Genomic DNA, 19,298 nt, shown 5'->3' with positions numbered 1-19,298 from the left:
GTGGGCTCGCTCTGTCTCCGGCGGGGCATCACAAGAGGCGAGCGAGAAACAGCTAGGGTGGGAAAGGGCTCGAGTGATGATGTTTTGCGGCCGAGATTGCGCAGATCTAGGGGGGTTCAAAGGTGGAGTGATGGAATGAGGACGTTAAGTGGCAGCTCAGTCATGTGTCGGATAACGGGGGGCGCAAGAAAGAGAAAGGGAGAAGGTCGAAACGACCTGACCCGCCTTTTGCTTATCAGCTCGAGCCATTCACAAGGCGCTATCCAGCCCTTGGCCCCGGCCTAGATATGAGCCGGAGATTCGGAGTGATGGCATCGCGGGGAAATAGCGGGGCGGCCCCCCGTCTCACGAGTCAGAGGTCTAGGGTGGATGGACTCTGTGGGAGTTATTGAAAGAGAGAAGGTCGTTTCGAACTGTGATGCAGGCTACATATCTATCTGTGTATATTCCGATGAGATTTCGTTTCGTTATCTGTGTTTAAAACCAGGCTTGTCCCCAGTCAATGGACAATGATCTCAATCTCCATCATCCCATCCTTACCCCTGCCTCTCCATCTATCTCCTTCGATTAGGCAGATAGCCAGCCAATCTTCATCATGCCACACGCCAGTACGAGCACAGAGTCAGTTGAGGACTCTATCCTGGTCGCTATTGACCGAGGCGGCACCTTTACCGACGTCTGGGCGTCTGTCGAGGGCAAGCCTGACTTTGTCTTCAAGCTTCTCTCTGTAGACCCGGATCACTACAAGGATGCTCCCACAGAAGGTCAGTTAGCGGCGTTCAGCTGTGCCTTGCCGGTCCCACTAACACGCCCTCAGGCGTTCGACGAGTGCTCTGCCACTATCTTGGAAGAGACATCCCCAAGTCAGAGCCTCTTCCCAAGAAGCCTATCCGCGCAATCCGCATGGGCACCACGGTTGCTACAAATGCCCTTCTGGAGCGTAAAGGAAGTCGACACGCCTTCTTGGTGACAAAGGGCCACAGAGATGTCCTGGAGATTGGCTCCCAGCAACGTCCCAACATCTTTGCCCTCGACATCCGCAAGGCTGCCGTGCTGTACGACACCGTAGTCGAGATCGACGAGCGCGTCACTCTCGAGCACTACGACGAGGAGGCTGACCGCGTCAACGGCGTCCGCAAAGTCATCCAGGGCGAGGTTGTCGAGGGCGTTGGCGGCGAGCTGATCCGGGTCCTGGAGAGCCTCAACGAGGACACGACAAAGGCATCGCTCCAAAACCTCCGGGATCAAGGCTACACCACCGTTGCCGTGTGTCTGGCCCATTCCTTCCTCTTCCCCGACCATGAACGGAGAATCGAGGCCTTGGCAAAGGAGATGGGCTTTGAGCACGTCTCCCTGTCGTCTGCTGTTGGCGCCAACATGGTCAAGATGGTGTCTCGTGCCGGCACGGCCTCTGCGGATGCCTACCTCACACCGGAGACCAACAAGTACATTGCCGGTTTCGCAGCCGGCTTTGAAGACGGTAACCTTGAAGGGCTGCGCTGCGAGTTTATGCAGAGCGACGGTGGTCTGGTCAACTACAAGTCATTTAGTGGTATGAAGGGCATCCTCAGCGGACCTGCAGGTAAGTTGCCCCGTGCCCCTGACATCGCAGACCATTGAGGCTCATTTATTATGGTAGGTGGTCTTGTCGGCTTTGCTCGTACATCCTACGACGGCGAAACACCTGTCGTTGGCTTCGACATGGGAGGAACCTCTACCGACGTGAGCCGCTTCGGAGGCACCTTTGATCACGTCTTCGAAACTACTACTGCCGGAGTCACTATCCAAAGCCCCCAGCTGGACATAAACACAGTCGCAGCCGGCGGCGGCAGCATCCTCTTCTGGGAGAACGGCCTCTTTAGGGTCGGGCCCGAGAGTGCTGGTGCCCATCCCGGCCCAGCAGCGTACCGAAAGGGAGGCCCCCTCACCATCACTGACGCCAACCTACTCCTGGGGCGTCTACTGCCGGAGTACTTCCCCAAGATCTTTGGGCCCGATGAGAACCAGGGCCTCGACGTGGATATCGTGCGGCAGAAGTTTGAGCAGTTGGCCAATGACATTCGAAAGGACACTGGTCGAGATGTGACACCTGAAGAGGTCGCCGTTGGCTTCATCGAGGTCGCCAACGAGACCATGTGCAGACCGATCCGATCTCTGACGGAAGCACGAGGCTTCGAGATTGACTCGCATAATCTTGCCGTGTTTGGTGGAGCGGGAGGTCAGCATGCCTGTGAGATTGCAGAAAACCTCGGGATTTCCAAGGTTGTGATGCACAAGTATTCTAGTCTTCTGTCGGCATACGGTTAGTTTCCTTTTCTTTTATTATTCAAGAAGCCACGCAGACGTTTCTGAGATATTCTAACATCACCTAGGCATGGCCCTTGCCGAGGTCGTCCAAGAAGCCCAGGAGCCATGCAACGAGGTCCTCACAGCCGAAAGCCTGCCCAAGATTAGTGCACGCCACGAGCATCTGCGAAAGTTTGGCACAGACGCCCTCATTCAGCAAGGTGTTGACCAGGCAGCCATCAGGCACGACGTCTATCTCAACCTCCGTTACCGTGGCAGCGACACCACCCTGATGATCCTGGAGCCCGCTGATGGAGACTGGAAGAGGGAGTTTATCGCCGAGCATCTGAGGGAATTCTCCTTTGTTCTCCCGGCTGACAGAGAGGTGCTCGTCGATGACATCCGAGTACGGGCTATTGGTGTCAGTACCGAGAGCACCAAGGATAACGAGGCCCTTGAGAAAGAGCTGAAAGGCGAGAGCTTCACTCCCATCAACGCAGACAAGCTCGCGGCCGAGACGGTAAGGGTATCGCCCCTCCCTTTAGAGACACTATCTAACACTTCTCAGCGACCCATGTATTTCAAGCACGGCGGCTTCCACCAGGCCAGCGTTCTGCTGCTCAAGGATCTGTCCCCCGGCAACCTGGTCTCAGGACCCGCGGTGATAATCGATGACACGGCGACTGTTGTGGTAGCCCCCAAGTGCAAAGCCCGAGTTCTCTCGAGTCACATCATCATCGATGTGGAGGCCCAGAACCCCTCAAAGGCCGATGCCCTGACCGTCGACCCAGTCCAGCTCTCCGTGTTCGGTCATCGATTCATGAGCATCGCTGAGCAGATGGGTCGCTCGCTGCAGAAGACATCTGTCTCTCTCAATATCAAGGAGAGACTAGACTTTGCTTGTGCCATCTTTGGCCCTACCGGTGACTTGGTTGCTAACGCACCTCACGTCCCCGTCTTCCTGGGTAGCATGAGCTATGCGGTAAAGGGTCAGATCGAGCAGGTCGGTGACAAGATGCAGCCTGGTGATGTCTTTGTAACGAACCATCCCGGTAAGAGAAAGAGCCCTCTTTGTTCAGAATCTTAGAGCCGTGGCTAACAGTTTCGAGTGAGCGGAGGAACACATCTGCCGGACTTGACCGTCGTCACTCCGGTGTTCGACCAGGCTGGCAAGGAGATCCTCTTCTTCCTTGCCTCTCGTGGCCACCACACTGACATCGGCGGCTCCGAGGGGACGTCCATGCCGCCCAACTCCACGGAGCTGTGGCAGGAGGGTGTTGCAATCCACACATTCACCATGATCCGCGGCGGCCAGTTCGATCATGAGGGCATCGCCAAGATTTTTGCCGAGCCAGGAACCCGACCTGGATGCAACAGCACGCAACGTTTGAGTGATAACATCACTGACCTCCAGTCCTTTGCCGCAGCCAACAACAAGGGCGCCAAACTCCTCAACAGGCTGATGGACCAGTACGGCCAGAAGACGGTGCAGTTCTACATGGACGCCATCCAGTCCAACGCCGAGATTGCCATCCGGGGATTCCTTAAGAAGGTCCGCACGCAGTACCCCGGAGGCAAGCTCAGTGCCGTCGGTTACATGGACAACAGTTCCCGGATCTGCCTCCAAGTTCAGATCCGAGAGGATGGAAGCGCCACCTTTGACTTTACCGGCACCACTCCCGAGCTCCACGGAAATATGAACGCGCCCAGGGCCCTCACATACTCTGGCGTTATTTTCTGCCTTCGAACTATGATTGGGGCTGATATCCCGCTGAATCAGGGATGCCTAACACCTATCGATATCGTCATTCCCGAAGGCTGCTTCTTAAATCCTTCGGGAGCTGCGGCTGTATGCGCCGGCAACACGCACACTTCGCAGCGCATCTGCGACACGATCCTTCACGCGTTCGAAGCCGCTGCTGCCTCTCAGGGGTGCATGAACTGCGTCGGCTTCTTCGGCGGCGAGTCCCTCGACGAGGCTGGCCGCACCAAAGGCTTCCGGTATGCCTTTGGCGAGACTATCTGCGGCGGCGCAGGTGCTGGACCGACCTGGCACGGTGCGAGTGCCGTGCACACTCACATGACCAACACGCGCATAACCGACGCAGAGCTCGTCGAGAAGCGGTACCCGGTCCTCATGAGGGAGTTTAGCATCCGAAAGGGAAGTGGCGGCAAGGGCGCGTTCAACGGCGGAGACGGAACCCGGAGAGTGTACGAGGCTCTGGCGCCGCTTAGCTTCAGCGTCATCACTGAGCGGAGGACAACGAGGCCTTATGGTCTCCGCGGCGGTGACCCGGGCGCGTTCGGATCGAATACCTGGAACCGCAAGCTCGAGGATGGATCGTTTAGGGCGGTGAACCTTGGACAGAGGAACATGGTGAGGATGAAGGCTGGTGATCAGTTGGTTATTGAGAGCCCTTCGGGAGGTGGTTATGGTCCTGTTAGTGATAAGGTGAATGGGAAAAAGGCATCGAATGGAGTCAATGGATATAGCAAGGTTGTTCGGGTTAACGAGCATGCTAACTGGGCGGCTGATGGATTTTAACTTATAGAAATTATAGAAAGAAATAGTATTATAATTCTGGGGAGGTTGTCAATAGCAGCCTGTTGTCAAAGACCAGCAAATCTGATTATAATGCCCGAGGTTCACATCAAGCTTGCAACGGCCCGTACTAATAGCTTGCAAGTGTGACGATCGTGTGTTTCCTAAGGGATAAACCAGTCCTACCAGGTTGATATTAGTAAACAGTGCTAGGCATTGTCTAAGCAAGCGAGGCATAAGTTATATCTAGTAGTGTACGTAACAACTAGTTAATTTCTAGCAGCCCTCTTCCGCCTTTTATAATGCACCATACAAATCCAACCACCTAATAAGATAAAAAACACACCAATAATAGGCAGGCCAATCAGTAAAAACTTGCCCATACTATCCGACAATGGACCATCATCAATCGAGCTTTCATCAAATTTACCATCGGGAATATCCTGACCAGGCGTCCAGGTTGGAACCTCCATGTTGCTCGTCAGGGAAGGCAGCTTTGGCGTCAGCGTCGATGTGTCAGATACATGCCAGGATATACTCCAGGCCTCGTGTAACATTAGAGTTCGGATTATGCTCACGCTGGACGCTGCCTTCACCTCGCTCGTGGTGGATTGTTCATCGGTGTTCTGCACCCAGCGTCCACAATGGTGCGTGCTGATGTCTGCATAGGCAGCGAGGTCCCAGTCGTCATCGTTTAGGCGAGTATAGCCACTAAAGTAGATATCTCGGTCAGCATATTCGCTTTCCCCAAGCAAAGAACGTGTTACGGATGAGTCGCGACGGACCTGTTGCAGCAGAAGGCTGTGGAGCCCCACGCGGCTCGATCTTCACCCATGTTGTAGTAGGTCCAGCCGCTGGGGCGCCGTGTCTGTGGCCATCGACGTCTCGGACGAAGACAGACTGGTGTCTGTGTTGGAAGACATAATGAGGGACGATCGCTCGTGGGGTCCTGATCTAGCAAGGCACCAGAAGCGGGCTTGGCTCCTGGATCACTCTAACTTTTTTACTCTTCTGCACCCAACAAGGGCCCCTGTCCAGGGTGGAGGCGCCGGGGACTCCCCGACTCAAACCCCTGCCCGCATGGAGTGTGATAGTAACAGAGCGGGGCTGTTAAGATTAGGCAGGTCAGTTAGGTCCGGCCGAGGACCAACGAGTCCAACAGCACAACCCATGGCTGAGATGAACGATCAGAGGGGCGTGCAAACGACGGTTTCAAGTCTTGTGAACCAACATATCATGGCATTGCGCGTGCCGCACAACTGGTGACGTAGAAAGAATGAAGATCTCTAATAGGGTACGAGAAGATGAGCTTGATGCTCCAGGTTACGGTGTTTTATGGCATCGGGCTTCATGCTGCGGTGTATTATCGAGCGTATTGACCTCTTTTAGAAACGTGTCACAATAATCAACAGCAAGAAATGATTTTGATACCCCCTGGGCCAATTGTAGTGTTCATTTGCTCGATCACTGCCTATTCTGCGTTATTTGCTTCGCGTATATGCTTAAACGCAATCCATCACAACATATGAACGATATCTTCCCTCTCTTCTCGTCATCGACTGCCACTAGCCCGACTTCAAACTATACTATTCTGCCTTGCCCCATCCCCGTCAGCACACCGGCGACTGCGCTGCTGATTGTGTTGGACTAAGCACGGCCGGTAGGTGTGGCGAACACGCTGCTTGTGGTGCTCGCTATCCGCACGGCTGTCCTCAGCGCAGACGCAGAAGCGCTCAGTGTAGTCACAGGAGTGCCCAGCGTAGTCACAGAAGTGCTCAGTGTGGACTCGGAAATGCCAAACGAGGGCAGAGTATAAATCTTGGGAGGCCCCTTGGCGTTGCAGTTGGGGTTCGGCATGTCCTTCTCCAGAATCGTTCCATTGTCGAATACAGTTCCCTTCTTCAAGGTCTCGATGCAGCCCAGATGCAGGTCGGCCGGTGGGTTGTCGTCGACGGTACCGTTCGCGTAGATGATTCCGTTCCGCTGTGGACGCTGCTTGCCACTGGCGTGCCTCTGGCTCTTGCTCTCCTTTGGAAGCAGCGGCGGTCTCTTGTCGGGGTTGACACCGCAGTTCTCGCTCATGGTGTACAGGTTTAGGCCAATGGCCATGGCGTAGGCCTCGGCGCTCAAGAGATTCCAGTCTGTCTCACCCGAGACAAACACGCCGATGTAATCTATCAAAAGACACAGGGATACATTTCCGACTTGGGGTTGATTGTGTTGATGGCCCTCCAGGAGACGACGCTGTTCATGACTTCCGCGTTCCCGGCGATGGCCCTGATGCCACCTGTGACAACCCACTGGCCGATGTGAAGCTTGCTCACATCTGCTTGGTTCAGTCACATCTCAACGGCCTCCTCAGCTGCGTATTCGACTTCGCTCTCATTGAACCAAGAATCTTCCATGTGGATATCATCCTTACGGTAGATGCCGTTGCCGCGTGAATACGTGTCGCTTTTGCGTGAGCTCGTCCGTGTCCTTGAGCATCGAATCACAACGTCGTAGAAGACACCAAGCCTGAAATAGACCACTGATAAGTTACTCGCCTGCATCGCGACTAACCCCTCACCCCCCGCTTTATTCGTACACCCATACCCACACCAGATCCGCTATCGCTATCTCGCTATCTCGCTATCAGCTTCCTGTGACCTCGGCGCTCGCCTTGCTTAAGTCTTCTACCCAAGCAACCCCGCCTGCTCCTCTGGTTTCGCCTTGCCATCTTACTAAGATCTTAACACCTACTTGCCAACATTCGCGCTAAACCATTGTCAAAAAATAGACGTGCCATATCAACATGGAGGCATACCATCTTTGGATCGGCGGCCAGACTGTGGCTGGAAATGGCCAAGAGTGAGTGACCGAGACCACCCTTTCCATATTTACCTTCGCACATGCCTTATTCTGACATACCTGGACAGACTGACTATCAAGAGCGCAGCCACCGGAGAGCTGGTTGCGAAGTGAGTCTGGACTCTCGTTTCACGGCGGCATGGCTTTTTGCTGATCCTTCAGATGTCATACAGCGTCAGAGCAAGACATCGATCTCGCAGTCCGGGCGGCGCAGAGTGCGTTTGAGTCTGGAGTCTGGTCAAAATGTCCACGCCAGACGCGAGCAGAGGTACTAGAAAAGGCCGCCACCTTGCTCACCGACAACCTGGAGGAACTCATCTTGCTCGAGGTTGCGCAGACCGGGCGAGCCATTCGAGAGATGCGAGCTCAAGTGCCCTCTCTCGTCCGCTGGTTTCGGTACTACGCAGCCTTGCTCCGCACCGAAGAAAGGGCTGTGCTTCCCACTTCTGGCAAACTTCACAACTGGGTTGACCGCGTGCCCCTCGGCGTTGTGGCGCAGATCACTTCCTTCAACCACCCTCTTCTGATTGCGGTCAAGAAGCTCGCCCCTGCGCTGGCAGCGGGAAACAGCATTCTCCTCAAGCCGAGCGAACTGACACCGCTTACAAGCCTGAAGCTGGGGCCAATCTTGAAAGCGGCAGGCTTGCCAGACGGTGTGTTCAATGTCGTCCCTGGCTTTGGGGCCGTCACTGGAAGAGCGCTCACCACCCACCATCTGATCAGAAAGATTGATGTGACTGGTGGCACCGCAGCAGGGCGCCTCATTGGGGCCGCGGCTGGGCAGAACTTGGCTCACCTGACTGCCGAGCTCGGGGGCAAGGCGCCAGTCGTGGTCCTCAAGGACGCCGATATCGACGCTGCTGTGAACGGTGTCGCCTTTGGGGCCTTCATCGCAAGTGGCCAGACATGCGTTGCAGCAACGCGCATACTCATCGACAAGAGCATCTCATCAGCCTTGCTATCCAAGCTGATCAGAAGAGCAGAAATGATCTGCGACAACATGGGACTTCCCACCAATCCAGCCTCGTCCATGGGTCCTCTCATTTCTGAACGGCAACTGGACAACCTGCAAAGCCTCGTCGACGATGCAGTAGCTGATGGTAATGCCAAAGTCCTCTTCGGAGGAGCACGATTGAGGGGCTCGTCCAAGCTCGACGGTGCCGACTTTGGCCGCGGATTCTTCTTCCCGCCAACCATCCTATCTTCCACTCTTGACAACAACATCACGCATAGCAGGATCTGGCGCGAAGAAGCTTTCGGGCCCGCGATAGTGGTTGCCGAGTTTGAAACAGTGGCTGATGCCATTGGGCTGGCCAATGATACCGAGTTCGGCTTGGGCGCTGCAGTTTGGACCAGGGACATCAGCCAGGCCTTCGAGGTTTCGCAGAGCATTCAGGCCGGCATTGTTTGGGTAAATACGCACCATCGCAATGATCCCAGCAGCCCTTGGGGAGGGGCCACCAACGCCAGCGGCGTAGGTAGTGAGAACGGGATGAGCGCGTACCACGCCTACACTACCATGAAGAGTACCATCATTAACTACGCATCCAGCGAGGAAGCACGGGAGCTGGAGGACTGGTTCGGAGGGGAAGATAGGCAGGTTCGATATGGATAATAGATTCACGCAAGTGTTAGTTGCAATTGTCACTGGATATTTCAAGCCATTGGTACTCCGCCCAGCTGAATGCACTTTTGGATGGGGTCTAGGCTGTGTTGCATACCTCACCTGGAGCGGCGCATTCAGCTTGTGCAAACACTGGTCAGGTGTGCAAGAAGGTAAGGCCAACTGCATTAATACGAGCTGACCGCATGTTCATCCCACGCGCCGTGCACGAGCTCTGAGCGCCTGTTTGTCTGCCGTGACTCGAGGTTTAGAACACGTCATTCTTATCGCCTGGCTTAAGTGAAATAGATGGGTCGCCGCATACCTATCGCTCGAACTTGATTTGCAAGTCTTTTCTATGAATGCAAAATTTCAATTCTTTGAGCAATCTTTACTAGCACCCTTTGATAATCTGTCTCGACATATGGCCTCACAAGGCCTTTACCATCCTCTCGATGTCACGCGCCGGGAGATCAGGCTCCTGGAGATTGACGACGGGGAAGATATTACCTGTCGTTTGGTCACGGTATCTCTGCACGATTAGACAGCGAATAAAATAAACAGCCAATCATACTACGGATAAAACGAGCAGTCTCCACTCAGCACGCGCATACCTGCCCTTGACTTGGCACAGGATAAGATAAGATAGGATAAGATAAAGGGAAAACTGGAATAAATATTCATCTGGACCGATATAACCCTTATCCTTAGAGAAGACGCCTCTTCATTTTCCTCTTATTTAATAATAATTATTACACCCTTATTTAAGTTAGGCCACCCGAGGGTACCTAATAGGGCATGCAAACTCATACCACCTACTATAACTACTAATATGCACTGCCACTAAAAAATGAAATGAGGCCTGCCGCTAAAGAAAGAATTAAATGAGGCCTGCTGTTAAGCCTCGTTAATTAAGTGACTCTGAATGGAACCGAATATTAGCTCAGTCATAGCGGGGTACCGGTAATGTCAAGACCGTTCAACCGTCTGAAAGTGCATTCCCTGGTGACTGCCCCCCACTGGTACTATACTCCCAGGTGTGTCTATTGTTTATTGTAGGCTGCCGCCTCTTCTTCCTGGCATCCAGTCGTGCTGGTATCTTGACGTGAGTCGACCAGCGACTGGAAGAAGGCCGGGGCAGTGCAACGCGGGTGGCTCTGTTGTGTTACTTCGAAATCACAAACACTGCCACAGAACACTACACTAGGCACGATGGCTAATCCTTCCCAATTCCTTTTAGAAACGAGCCTCAATTCGAATCTCGAGACGAACTCGGCTTGCAGTGATCTCTCCTGAGGCTTGTGGAGTCCATCAGGCTGCGTCTCCAGGATAGGGCAGGATCTTCTGGGTGGTCTGACTGTTCCCCTCACAGCCTAGAAAACAACAAACCAAGACACCTGTTAATGGTTGCTTCGCTGAAAATGGGCTTACTCCGCCACCGCCACAAACTCACTGATAAGATCACTCAAAGCCCCGATAGCTTTCATGAGACCTATTAACCGAAGAATGCGGGTTTTGCCGTCAAACCAACGACGCGCACTCTTGCTTGATCGGTTCTTGCTCCTTTAATCACTGAACGCTTGGAAAGTGCTCCACGAATCGTCGAGATGGAGGCCGTCAGTCTTGGAATCGCCCTCGTGACAATCGTGGGTACTTTTAAAGACGTGATCGAGCTCATTGATCTCATCGCATCCGCCAAGGATACCGACCGGGACTATATGATCCTGGAGACCAAGATCGACATTGAAAAGACTCTGCTGCTCGATTGGGCGTCTGGAATCCGGCTACTGAGCCCCGACGACTACGACAAACGACTCAACGATGATGGAACCCGAAGCCTAATTTGTCGAGTCCTGGACGCCATATCACAACTAATGGGCGATGCAAATAGCCTGAAGAAGCAGTATGGAATGCGGGAGGGCACGGGAGAAGATAGGGAGTGGCTATCTCGGCCTCGCGGGGCTAGAATCAGCGCACAGAGCATGGTGCAGTTCGCCGATGACTTTGAGAACCTTACTACGAACGCCCCATTACATCAACAACCCCATCGCTCGTTCCGAAAACGCATCGTGTGGGTGTGCTAGGACAAGAAAAAGCTTGAGTCTCTTGTAAAGGAACTCTCACACCTCGTCGCAAGTCTTCGCAATCTTATCCCACCTTTGACGAACTCCGCCACACCGTTGATAACCGTCGAGGATCTGTCCGATCGTTTCGACATACCAAACCTTCGCTTGCTCCGGGATGCCTCCAAGGGACGTGTAGCAGCCATCGCCTCGCCGGCATCTGAGGCACTCACGGAAAAGTACAAAGATCGAGTCCTAATGCAGATCTGGTTCCGCACAATGAACGAGAGGCGAAATGCGGTCCACAGGGCGTATCCTCAGACTCTGTGTTGGGTTTTTGATCCCCCGGAAGATGGTTTCGAATGGTATGACCTAGCCCAGTGGCTTCGTTCCGACTCTGGAATCTACTGGATCTCCGGGAAAGCAGGCAGTGGAAAATCAACACTCATGAAATACTTGTTCGACGAACCCAAGACTAAAGTTTTGCTGTCCCATTGGGCATCTGACTGCACTCTTGGGAGCTTTTTCTTCTGGTACGCGGGCAATCCGGAGCAAAAGTCTCTCCGGGGACTCATGAGGGCAATTCTCCATCAGTTGCTCAGCCATCCTCTCCATCGATCGCTCATCCCGAGTCACTGCCCGATATGTGGCATCACACCCACGCTCACGAAGACAACCTGCAGGATCCTTCTGAGGGAGATTTGCTTTACGCCTTTGAACAGTTTGCACAACGAAAGATGGATGGCCCGCTTGCAAAGGCCAAGTTCTGTTTCTTCATTGATGGCCTGGATGAGTTTTCAGGCGTCATACGCGAAAGCATCGCATTCGTCGAGACCTTGGTACGAGATCCAAATATTAAAGTGGTTGTATCGAGCCGGCCCATCCCGTCATGCCACGCTGCGTTTCGCAACCTTCCAAGCCTGCTTTTGCAAGAACTGAACCGAGTCGACATCCAGGAATATGTTTCGAGTGAAGTCGCTGAAAATGACGGCATGCAACGATTGATGGAACAAAATCCTGAGGAAGCAGCGGATATTCTTGAAGATCTCGTGGATAAATCTTGCGGTGTCTTCCTCTGGGTCGTTCTCGCCTGCCGGTCGATACTTGATGGACTCGATGCCTGGGATACTATTGGACAGCTTCGAGAACGAGTTGACGAGCTTCCTGATGAACTCAGAGAAATGTTTCAGCACATGCTTCGAAAGGTTCCTGGCAGATACGCTGTGGAACGTGGCAGATGGCTTGGGCTATGTCATGCTCTGAAGGAAGACGGTGGCTCCTCGACTAGTGGCGCAGTGCAAGTTCTGAGCCTTGCCCTTGCAGAGAGCGAAGAGATTGGCGAGTCATATCTCCAGGGCCAGTGCCTCGAGCTCCAGAAGAAGCGCCAAATGTGTCAAGAGATCGGCGAGAGGATTAGGAGTCGGTGTGGAGGGCTACTTGAGCTATCGCACGACATGGTCCATCCTTTATATGATGATGCGGATGCTCTATGCTTTTGCAACGGAAGAGTAATAGGAAGAAAGGACTGGAAGAGCCACGGCTGCTGGATCGACTCCAAAGTTGAATTCATGCACCGCACGGTCTTTGAGTATCTCAACGACCAGGATGAGTCCGAGGTTGAACACCTCGGCCGGGAGAATCCATCAGCGGTTTACTCAGCTTTATCCATGTGCGAACTTTTTACGGCGGTGGGACTGCTTTATTCAAGGGATCCGAATATTCCTCAGGCGGACGCACATTTCATCAAGGCACTCCATTGGGGGGCGCAAGCCCAGATGGAAAATCCGTGCGACAAGTCCAACGTTTTCTGGAGACTGGTGCCTCTATTGGACCACTTGAGAGAGTTGTGCCCATGGTCACTCCACCGAGAATGCCTCTTTCAACAACTCCTCAGCCAGCAACTTCAGGGGTCGTGCCCTCCTTCCCATCAGGCCTATCAGCTCGCTGTTGGATTTAGAGCCATTAACTACGTGCGCGAGCATCCAGATATAGCATGGCAAATAAGCAGTTCCAGTTGCTGCGTTGCTCAACAGCCACCCTCTATGTACTTAGTTGAGGATGAGCTCTATATGCCCGAGAGATTGGTGAAACTGGTTGCGTTTACATTCACAGTCTTGCATTCGGCTGATGTCAACGCAGCGTGGTCATCGTGGCTCAACGCCATCGAGGGGCTTCCAATTGGTACAATGAAAACCGAGGAGCATCTTGTTGTCGTTACTCGGCAGCTACTTCGCGCCAAACCGGCGGTCCCTGACTGGTTCAGAATAATGGACACAATTCAGAACAGGCCGTCTCAGAGCAATATTAAGGAGGTGGGCGCAATTTGGAGATCGCTGGAGGCTGAATTAGACGCATCGCGGGCGTTTCCTTGTATTCCTGAAACAACGAATGGCACCAAGCAAAGCAAGAGACGTCCGTCGCATGCAAAGGTCGGTCGAAAGAGAACTTTGAACACTGAAGCAGATGGCGGAGAGGACGAGCTAGATCCAAGAAATCGACAGAGCAAGCTCCTCCACGGACAATGGCGGGGAAATAGCTGACAGATCTTGAGCTGTATACCCAAGCCTTCGAGTGGGAAAAGCTGCAGATCTCTTCAATGTAGATCAGATGCAAGCGTAAAAATTAAACTTTATTTCTAAGGCTAATTTCTGTTTATTTCTCTCTTTTTATCTCCTAGATATATCCCTTATCTCGTATATCTTTCCTTTCTAGCTATATTTCTCTCTCCTAGCTATATCTCTCTCTTTTAGCTATATTTCTTTTCCTAGCTATACCTCTCTTCCTTATCTATATCTTTTTGCCCTTATATCTCTTTTATTTCTTATTTCTTGGAAAAGTCTCACCTCTTTAGTCTATCAGCTATATCTTTAGCTAGAGGAAACCCTCTGGGCAGACTAGCTTAGATAGTTAATACTAACCCTATCCTGACCCTAAGAAACGTGGCGCATCAAAAGTGGCTAAGAAGGCTCAGATCGCTGAGCGAACCGGGAGTCGAGGGGTCAGAAGGCGCGGAAGGAAGAACCTTCGTCTCTACGTTTCTCAGGCAAAGCACAGGGAGTTAATCAAGCAGAGTGTTGGTAAAAAAATCTCGTCGTTCTCTTCTGCTATCGATTTCCCGAGGCAACATGCCTAGACTTTTCACATCCTCTCGCCGTGGCTGGAGCTCAGTCGGTGACATCTCTAGACCTGGCGTTGCCGTGGTAGGCATAGCCACAGCAACATGCACAGGGCCAGAAACGCCAGAATGATGGGCTGAAGCACCATGACACCCTGGGCCTGCGCGATAGCACCAACCAGAAATGGCACAATGGAGGCACCGGAAGCACCGACTGCTGCACAGATGCCAATTGCAACCGTTTTCATCGACGGAGGTAGAAGCCTCGAGATACAGACGATCACGCAAGGAAACAGAGGACCCAAGAAGAATCCTGGATGCGCGTTAGCCTCACTTCCTTACCCAGATTCGTAACGTAACTAAGAAGACTTGATGAACTTGCCTAGAAAGAGACGCAGATGGCCGAAGACACAAAGTTTGGGATGAGCCAGAACATCAACTCCAGAGCCATAGCAGCGGCCAGATACCAGATAACAGCAACCCTCTTAGAGTCGAAGAAACGGCCGGTGACAAAGCCAAGACATATTCGGCCCAAGGTGATGCCCGCCCAGAGGCCACTGGTGACAATACCACTCTTGAACGCAGAGCCATGTCTGACTTTCACCATGAATGTCACAAGCCAGCCGCCCAATGCAACTTCAGAGCCGACATAAGCCAGCAGGTAGAAGCTACAGAGAATGACAACCTTGTTCTTGAAGCAGTGGAGCGTCAAATTTTGCGATGCCGTCCTTGCCTGGATTTTATATCCAGTTTGAGCACCTCTATCGGATCCGCCTGGGGCCGGTATATCGGATAAAACAACAGCATTCTAATTTGCTTGTTCCTGGAGGCCGTGCTTGACCAAGTAGGCTTTGGCGTTGTGCTTTCTGAAGGCGTAGGTTGACAATGCTAGATCAACGGAAACAAGGCCCACCAGTATATAATAAAGCACATACCACTTCCAGCCATGTGACAGGAGAAAGCTCGAGATCAACGGAAGAATGGTGGCTCCCAGGCCGTAGAAGCCGTGTAACAGTCCGAGAAGCTCATTGGAATTCTTGAAGCCGCTGATGAATCCATTCCAGGATGCATTCTTAAGTCCAGCTCCGAGCCCAATGAATGCGAAGGCAACAACGAGAGCGTAGAATGGAGGATGGAAACATGCTATCGTGTAGGCAATGATTTGTGAAGCGCTGGCCAATGGTGCCATGCCCCGACGGCCAATTGTTGAGTGAAGAACATGGTTAGACAAGGTGCTTATAATGAACCCAATGACCGGAGATAGGAACAACAGGGAGACCGCTAGGTAAGACACATTGTAGTACTCTTCGAGCTAATGACCGGGCGAATGTTAGCACTCTGGGTTGTGGTCGAGGGCTGTAATGAGAATGCCTACATGTGGTAAAAGAATCTACAGGTAAATTAGCACGCGATCGCCAAACTGACAACAGGGTCTTGTAACCTACCCATAGGAGCTATCGTTCATGCCGAGCAGTAGAACGGAATTTGTTAGACGGGGTGCAACTGAATGTTGAGGGCTGCTACCTTTGTCATCACGACCACAGCCTCTCTAGGTACTGTCTTTAGAAACTTCCCCAGTATCTCCTCACTGACTCCATTACAATAGAAGTTTGACGTGTCAAAAGTGATGAAGTCAAGCTCCCAAGCGCGCTGTCTTCTGTTAGTATGAAACTCCCCAATGATAGTCCGAAAGCCTGGATTTACCCACCTGTAGATGCTTGGGGGCTTCCTCTTCCTCCACGCGCCATGCCACATCGCTTTTGATACCGTAGGTTGCGGTCCCCATAATTAACCGAGATACCTATTTGGTTCGTTAGTGGCGTTGTTTATGTCTTTCCGTTATGCCCTACTGACCTTCAGGCCGCTATTTCCCAGGCGAACGTATCGCATCTTGGGAGCTGTCTTTGAGTACCCATACTCGATGGGCATGGTACGGCCTTTAATCTGGTTCTTGATCATTTTGATATGATGTTGAATTATTGATAGCTATCGGGAAAGAGAAAATGATCTAACAAGACTGTAGTGTTTCGACACTTAGAGCAGAAGCGCATCTTGATTAAAGGTCGTATTCTTCGCCTTTAAGGGTAGGAAAACTGTCCATCCTCTCCAAAGACCGGGGCCTACAGCCAAGTTATTGCGGCTTACCGCTTTACCTACTGCCCTTGTCGGAGAGATTTGAAGCTAGGAGAGCGCGGAGCGGCAATTCCGCAACAGTCGGTGACCTGATGTGAACCAACAGCGCTAGTCAGCGGTATCCCACTTCTAAGCTCGGGTCCCAAACCATAGCCGGGCACTTACTCCGGCGTCTCAAGCCCTGCATTTCTCGAGTTGGGCCTAGTCGACAAGCGGGACGAGCGGAAGTAAACCCGGAGACACGGTTCGGTAGACGCTGTCGCCTTTCTTCAGACACGTCATTGTGGATAGCCCCGGACTACCCCAGGTTGACCGTCTAGCGTACCCTAGATTTCCCCGGGCTGCAGTAACACCACCTTTTGAGCCAAGTTCAATGCGCTAGGAAGGTCCAGTGATGCCTCTCGCGATGTGTCGGATGATTCCATCCCATGCGAGTCATGTCGTCGTTGGCTGTGATTCACTACGACATTTTGCGGCTGTACTGGCTTGCCTGATAGTCAACACTGGCCCTGGGCAGGTCATTTTGGATCGTTTCCCATGTAACCTCTTCCTGCCTATAAAGGCCCGTCACAGGCTCTCACTTCATACTCTATAACACCTATCCAGTACTATCCCAGTGATTCGTTGAACTCCAATAGCTCTATTACCATGGCACCCCAAACTGATGATATTGTTGTGAACTTTAGAGAAGTTCCAAATAATACCAAGAGCAAATGGTGGCTTGATCCGTGTATGTTGAGCTATTGATGACAACCCGTTGATTCTTGGACCTAACTTCGAACCAGGTTTGCGATGGAACATGTTTCACTGCGTTGGCCTCTGCGGCACCCTATTTTTTAATGGCTGTAAGACCAAAACTTCTCTACAAGTCCTCATTTTGCTCATTCACTCTACGAACAGACGACGGCAGCCTCTTCAACGGGCTGCAAAGCATCGATCAATGGCAGGCCTACTTTAACCACCCTGATCCTGTCACCTTGGGCTTGATGAACTCTGCTGGTTTTCTGCCAGGATTCATCGCAAGCTTCTTCGGTGACAGGGTTGCGCACTTCTTTGGAAGACGCTGGAGTGTGTGGGTTGGTTCGGCTGTCGTGGTACGTGCCTACAGAAACTAGTCTGGAATGTGTGACAACTCACACGACCCTATACAGATTGCCGGTGCCATTGTGATGTCCCTTTCGACCAACACAGGCATTTTCTGCGCTGGGAGAGCCGTCATGGGCTTTGGCACATCTACCGCCCTTGCGGTGGCACCTACTCTGCTACAAGAAATTGCACACCCTCGCTTCAGAGCGCAGATCTCCTGTTTCTTTAAGTCATGCTCTTGGAATCACTTGAACGCGGCTAACAAGACAGACACGTCCATCTACTACTTCGCCGCCATAATCTCTGCTGGCACGTGTATGGGCTGCATGTCCATTGTGGGGGACAACTCTTGGCGGATCCCTTGCTGGGTCCAGGTTGTCGGGCCTGCTCTGACGCTCATGGCGACAGCCACGATGCCAGAGTCCCCGCGGGTGAGTGTGGCACTCTCTCCCTGCACGATTGATGCTGACTGACCAAGAAACCTCTGGGGAGTCTTCAGATTCTTGTAGTATGGAGCTTGTTTCTTGGCAGGTGGATCACGAAGGAACGGGAACTTGCCGAGGGCGGCCTCGTCCAAGGGAGTTTCTCGGAGTTCCTTCAAGTGGTGGGCAAGGATCGTAATGTGCTGACATCCTAGCTCGGTAGTTGCTAGCACCTCGGTGATGTTGACATTGCTACATGGAAGGTTAGTGGTGCTATGGCTGAGGGTGAGCAGAATATTACCTTGCGATAACAATTAGAGGTTGATCTCTGCCTGTCTCGTGGTAGAGCTTGGTATATGCGTCAAGAATCTGGCTAAGCCGTGGTGCCATGGGGTGCTGTAGTGTGTCAGTTCTGGTCTTAATTACGTAAGGGTAACAACCTACGGTCAAGGCTGGATCAGATCCCTTATGCATCAGAGAGTCATCCTCGTAAGCAGCAACCTCGTTAAAGTAAGGGCTGATCTAGAGACAACCAGCCTGGCTCGCGGCGATGGCCCATGGCAAGCTGAACAGAGATGTGCCCGGGACTCTGATGCCTTCCTTGTTCAACTGGGCAGCGGCTGACATCGCAGGGCCCGTGGTTGAGATCTTGATGGCATACTTGTCTCGAGAGATGCCAGCATCCTTGAAAGCTCGATCGAACGCGTACGCCTGCTCGAGCACCTTTTTCTTATTATATACTCGCGAGGGAGAAATCTGAATGAGAACGCGGTTCGTGATGTTGTCGATATTGTCGGCGCAAAACTGGACCATCTATCGGGTACAGAATTAGCGAGATTGTGGATAAAACAGACTGGGATCTTTCTCGGCCACTGACCACACGATTGAAGGCTTCCTCCCAACCTTGGTTGCCAAATTGCTTGACCTTCTCGGACAACAGCTCTTGGTATTCTGGCAAGACCATCGCATTGGCACAAATTACTTGGTTCGAGGTTTCTGGCCCAGTCAGAAGTTGCCGAGTCTCGCTGCGATCCGATCAACTTACGATTGTGCGCCTTGAAGGGCAAGGCCGTAGCGACTCGGGGATCAACCGAGTCGACGTCGACATTGCAGATACCCTCGAGGGCCTCGAGGAGAGACTTGTTGCCGATGGATCCCATTGTTCTTGTTGCTTTCGTCGTAAGTCAATTAATTTTGA

The 19,298-nt window shown here is 52.5% G+C and overlaps 7 protein-coding genes across 7 annotated transcripts; 4 read left to right on the top strand and 3 right to left on the bottom strand.

Moving 5' to 3' along the window:
* Window positions 1-595: 595 nt before the first annotated feature.
* On the top strand, window positions 596-4,831 carry MRS44_003985 (uncharacterized protein; the record flags this gene model as incomplete). The annotated part of the gene is made up of 6 exons (XM_046284423.2): window positions 596-764; window positions 818-1,582; window positions 1,640-2,302; window positions 2,373-2,806; window positions 2,855-3,338; window positions 3,396-4,831. 6 exons carry the CDS (start codon window positions 596-598, stop codon window positions 4,829-4,831), a joined length of 3,951 nt encoding a protein of 1,316 aa, XP_046124015.2.
* Window positions 4,832-6,475: 1,644 nt separating this feature from the next.
* On the bottom strand, window positions 6,476-7,380 carry MRS44_003984 (uncharacterized protein; the record flags this gene model as incomplete). Its single annotated transcript, XM_065622000.1, has 2 exons — window positions 6,476-7,115; window positions 7,172-7,380. The coding sequence occupies 2 exons, from the start codon at window positions 7,378-7,380 to the stop codon at window positions 6,476-6,478; spliced, it is 849 nt and encodes a 282-aa protein (XP_065478072.1).
* Window positions 7,381-7,622: 242 nt separating this feature from the next.
* Window positions 7,623-9,293, top strand: MRS44_003983 (uncharacterized protein; the record flags this gene model as incomplete). Its single annotated transcript, XM_046272436.2, has 3 exons — window positions 7,623-7,678; window positions 7,747-7,788; window positions 7,841-9,293. 3 exons carry the CDS (start codon window positions 7,623-7,625, stop codon window positions 9,291-9,293), a joined length of 1,551 nt encoding a protein of 516 aa, XP_046124011.2.
* Window positions 9,294-10,888: 1,595 nt separating this feature from the next.
* MRS44_003982 (uncharacterized protein) lies at window positions 10,889-13,884 on the top strand (the record flags this gene model as incomplete). The annotated part of the gene is made up of 3 exons (XM_065621999.1): window positions 10,889-11,352; window positions 11,419-11,824; window positions 12,028-13,884. The coding sequence occupies 3 exons, from the start codon at window positions 10,889-10,891 to the stop codon at window positions 13,882-13,884; spliced, it is 2,727 nt and encodes a 908-aa protein (XP_065478071.1).
* A 957-nt stretch (window positions 13,885-14,841) lies between these two features.
* Window positions 14,842-16,418, bottom strand: MRS44_003981 (uncharacterized protein; the record flags this gene model as incomplete). The annotated part of the gene is made up of 5 exons (XM_046274344.2): window positions 14,842-15,127; window positions 15,395-15,771; window positions 16,053-16,109; window positions 16,168-16,260; window positions 16,314-16,418. The coding sequence occupies 5 exons, from the start codon at window positions 16,416-16,418 to the stop codon at window positions 14,842-14,844; spliced, it is 918 nt and encodes a 305-aa protein (XP_046124008.2).
* An 822-nt stretch (window positions 16,419-17,240) lies between these two features.
* On the top strand, window positions 17,241-17,907 carry MRS44_003980 (uncharacterized protein; the record flags this gene model as incomplete). Its single annotated transcript, XM_065621998.1, has 5 exons — window positions 17,241-17,322; window positions 17,378-17,437; window positions 17,493-17,686; window positions 17,744-17,839; window positions 17,884-17,907. The coding sequence occupies 5 exons, from the start codon at window positions 17,241-17,243 to the stop codon at window positions 17,905-17,907; spliced, it is 456 nt and encodes a 151-aa protein (XP_065478070.1).
* Window positions 17,908-17,961: 54 nt separating this feature from the next.
* On the bottom strand, window positions 17,962-19,260 carry MRS44_003979 (uncharacterized protein; the record flags this gene model as incomplete). The annotated part of the gene is made up of 6 exons (XM_065621997.1): window positions 17,962-18,352; window positions 18,402-18,496; window positions 18,545-18,622; window positions 18,689-18,913; window positions 18,978-19,096; window positions 19,146-19,260. The coding sequence occupies 6 exons, from the start codon at window positions 19,258-19,260 to the stop codon at window positions 17,962-17,964; spliced, it is 1,023 nt and encodes a 340-aa protein (XP_065478069.1).
* Between the last annotated feature and the right edge of the window lie 38 nt (window positions 19,261-19,298).

This window comes from Fusarium solani (genome assembly GCF_023522795.1).
Source record: "Fusarium solani strain SB1 chromosome Unknown bctg00000002, whole genome shotgun sequence".
Classification (NCBI taxonomy): domain Eukaryota; kingdom Fungi; phylum Ascomycota; class Sordariomycetes; order Hypocreales; family Nectriaceae; genus Fusarium; species Fusarium solani.
The sequence above is the reverse complement of the archived record's forward strand: the minus strand, read 5'-3'. Positions and strand labels throughout refer to the sequence as shown.